General features: G+C 38.8%; 1 protein-coding gene across 1 annotated transcript; it reads right to left on the reverse strand.

Annotated features, from left to right (window-relative positions):
- Positions 1 to 630: 630 nt before the first annotated feature.
- Positions 631 to 1605, reverse strand: LOC126067696 (olfactory receptor 2T3-like). The gene has a single exon (XM_049869823.1). The coding sequence runs from the start codon at positions 1603 to 1605 to the stop codon at positions 631 to 633; it is 975 nt and encodes a 324-aa protein (XP_049725780.1).
- Between the last annotated feature and the right edge of the window lie 1440 nt (positions 1606 to 3045).

The raw sequence follows: 3045 nt of genomic DNA on the forward strand, positions 1-3045 counted from the left end.
TTGGTATTCATCTGAGTATTTTTGATGGCCAAATACTATGAAAAAATTTAGTATTTATCTATGAAACTAACTTTCAACACTGGGAAAAAGTGTGTGTAGATACACTTAGTGAAGATGCAACTGTAGCATTCCATGCAGTGGCTGGCACAAGTGAACTATGACTTAAGGGAATCTGCAAATCTAAGGAATAGCCAACTTCCCTCCAGGACTCTTTAAAACCAAAAAGCAAAAAACATTGCCGTTGAGTCAATTCCAACTCATAGTGACCCTATAGGACAGATTAGAACTGTCCCGTATGGTTTACAGTGATCCAATTTTAGGGTTAAAGCATTGATTCCCCAAATCTCAAACTAAAATGTTCGATGAGGTTGGTCAAGTGATAATATACAAGGTACTTGCTATGGTTTTCCTTACATCATCTATTGCATCACAATCGATGGACTGTAAGGAACTTAAATATAAATAGATTACTCAGGATGAGTAAGCAGTGTAAAAGAGATGTACCTCCTGAATGAGGGGAAGGAAAGATCTTATGGGATTTTATATTGGGACCCAAGAACCAGAGAAAAGAACTAAATGACAGAAGGGGGTGGGAGTAAAGAAGGAAGGGGAAGCAGGAGATGGATATTCCTAGGTTTTCACATTTAAAACTTTTCTTAATCTCATCCTTGATCTTATCAAATTCCTCAGGGCGCCTGTGACATCTTTGTTCTGGAAGCTGTAAATGAGGGGGTTCAGCACAGGAGTGAGTATGGTGTAAAAAGCAGACACTGTCATGTCCTGCTCACCTGTGTGGTAGGATCTGGGGAGCATATAGGTATATATGCTAACACCAAAAAAGAGCAGCACTACCACTATGTGGGAGGAGCAGGTGGCAAAGGCCTTTCTGCAGCCTTCTGCTGAATTTATGCTGTGGATGAGGCACAGGATTAGAGCATATGAGCTAGATATAACCATGGTGGGGATGAGGAGCATGAGGACACAGCACAGGTACATGAACATTTCATAGAGGGAGATATCAGAGCAGGAGAGTTTCAGCAGGGCAGGGGCCTCACAGAAAAAGTTCATGATTCTTCTGAACTGACAAAAAGGTAACCTCATGGTCATTGGGGTGAGCAACAAACCATCAAACATGCCCAGGAACCAGCATCCAGACATGAAGAGATGGCAGATTCTCTGGTTCATGAGCAGTGGGTAATGGAGAGGTCTGCAAATGGCAGCATATCGGTCATAGGCCATGGCACTTAGGAGGAAAACCTCAGCTCCAGCGAGGGTGAGATAGGAGAACATCTGGACCCCACAACCTAAGTGGGAAATTGTATTATCTCCAGTAACCTGGTCCAAGAGCATCTTGGGGACTGTCGCACATATGTACATGAGGTCTATGAGAGAGAGCTGGCTGATGAAGAAGTACATGGGTGTGTGGAGACGGGGCTCCCTGTGGATCAGGAGGATGAGAAGGGTGTTCCCAGTTAAAGCCATTAAGAAAAAGACAAAGGTTAAGGTGTACAGGAAAACTGCATATTCACTTTGATCAAAGAGCCCCATAAGGATGAAATAGGTGCTTGAGGTTTCATTCTCTGAAGTGTGATTCCTTGAGTGCATGGTTCAGCTTATAGTTTTCACCTGGGAGAAAAAAATGGCTATCATTGTTTTTTAAATCTTTCATATATACATGGTTTTCCTAACCTTTTTAAATAAGACTTGTGTTTTGAGCTATTGCTCCAAAAGTAGGACTGAACTTTTCTGGAATCATAATAGCAAGTCTTAGATAGTATATTTGTAGGTAGAAGTATAGGATCAAATATCAAACAGGCTTGGATGGTGTATCTCTTAACCCAGTGCCATCGAGTCGATCCTGACTCATAGCAACCCTATAGGACAGAGTAGAACTGCCCCATAGAGTTTCCAAGGAGTGCCTGGTGGATTCAAACTGCCAACCCTTTGGTTGGCAGCTGTAGCACTTGACCACTACGCCACCAGGGTTTCTGTATATCTCTTAGGAACTGAAAAAAATGTTGTGAATTTAAACTCTTTAAGTGATATTTGTCCCTCTGTAACTGAGTATTAATAAGCCTCTCCTCACAGAATGGTTAAAAAGACTAAATAAAGTATTGAACATGGAATACATAACACAATGTGGATGTAAATTAAGGAATTCACTAAAGCTTCCACTCCACTTTTGGGCACAGTAGATCATCACAAGTCCTAAGTAGCAGAACACCAACATGTTAGTATTAATATTGGTAGTAGTATTAACATCACAACAGAAGTTGTCTGGAAACTTGGAAGTCCAATGAAATCTAAAACATCTTCTATCTATAATATCTCCAAATTAACTCCATTATCACCTTTAACAAATTTCAGTATTATATTTTATCAAACCGGACTTTGAAGTCACCAACTACTTTCACCATTCTAAGACAAAGATATAAAAAAAAAAAAAAAGACAAAGATAACAGGGTTTAAATTCATGGGAATGTAGATTATTTGTTAAATATTGTAGGAAAGTTAAATCATTTGTTTCTTCAAGTTAGGAAATGGAGATCAGTTCCTGTTTTTACATTCTTTTGCACTTTTGAACTAGCATAAAAATAACAGAATTGGGAAACTAAAGAGCAATTTTCAATTTTCCTTGTTATTCCTATGTCCTACACTCTTCCCTGGAGCTCCTACTTTCTTCAAGATCCTCTCAAAATCCACCATTTTTGTTGTTTTTTTCCCATATGTTCTTGTCAATTACATTGTAATTTTCCACTCAACATACATACACATGGGAATCAAATGTGATTGTCATTTAGGTGGTGCAGCTATCAAAATTCAAGACCCATCTTTGTCATGAGGAAATTATACATTTTTAAGCAGTTTCATTTTTTCCAGTTTGTAAAGCATATTTCCATATTTCATACTTATTAAGAAAACTCTCACTCTTTGTAAAAATGTGTCTGAATATCAGAAAGATAGAACCATGCAGAACATAAATACCATAATCGGAACTTGAGCCCAGGGTCAATCTAGAATCTTCTTTTTTCCCTCATACATTCT

The sequence above is a fragment of the Elephas maximus genome, chromosome 2, assembly GCF_024166365.1.
Source record: "Elephas maximus indicus isolate mEleMax1 chromosome 2, mEleMax1 primary haplotype, whole genome shotgun sequence".
NCBI classification, from domain to species: domain Eukaryota; kingdom Metazoa; phylum Chordata; class Mammalia; order Proboscidea; family Elephantidae; genus Elephas; species Elephas maximus.

Excerpts from the sequence above, each read along its gene's own strand:
- LOC126067696 (XM_049869823.1), bottom strand. The coding sequence starts at position 1,605 with ATGCACTCAAGGAATCACACTTCAGAGAATGAAACCTCAAGCACCTAT.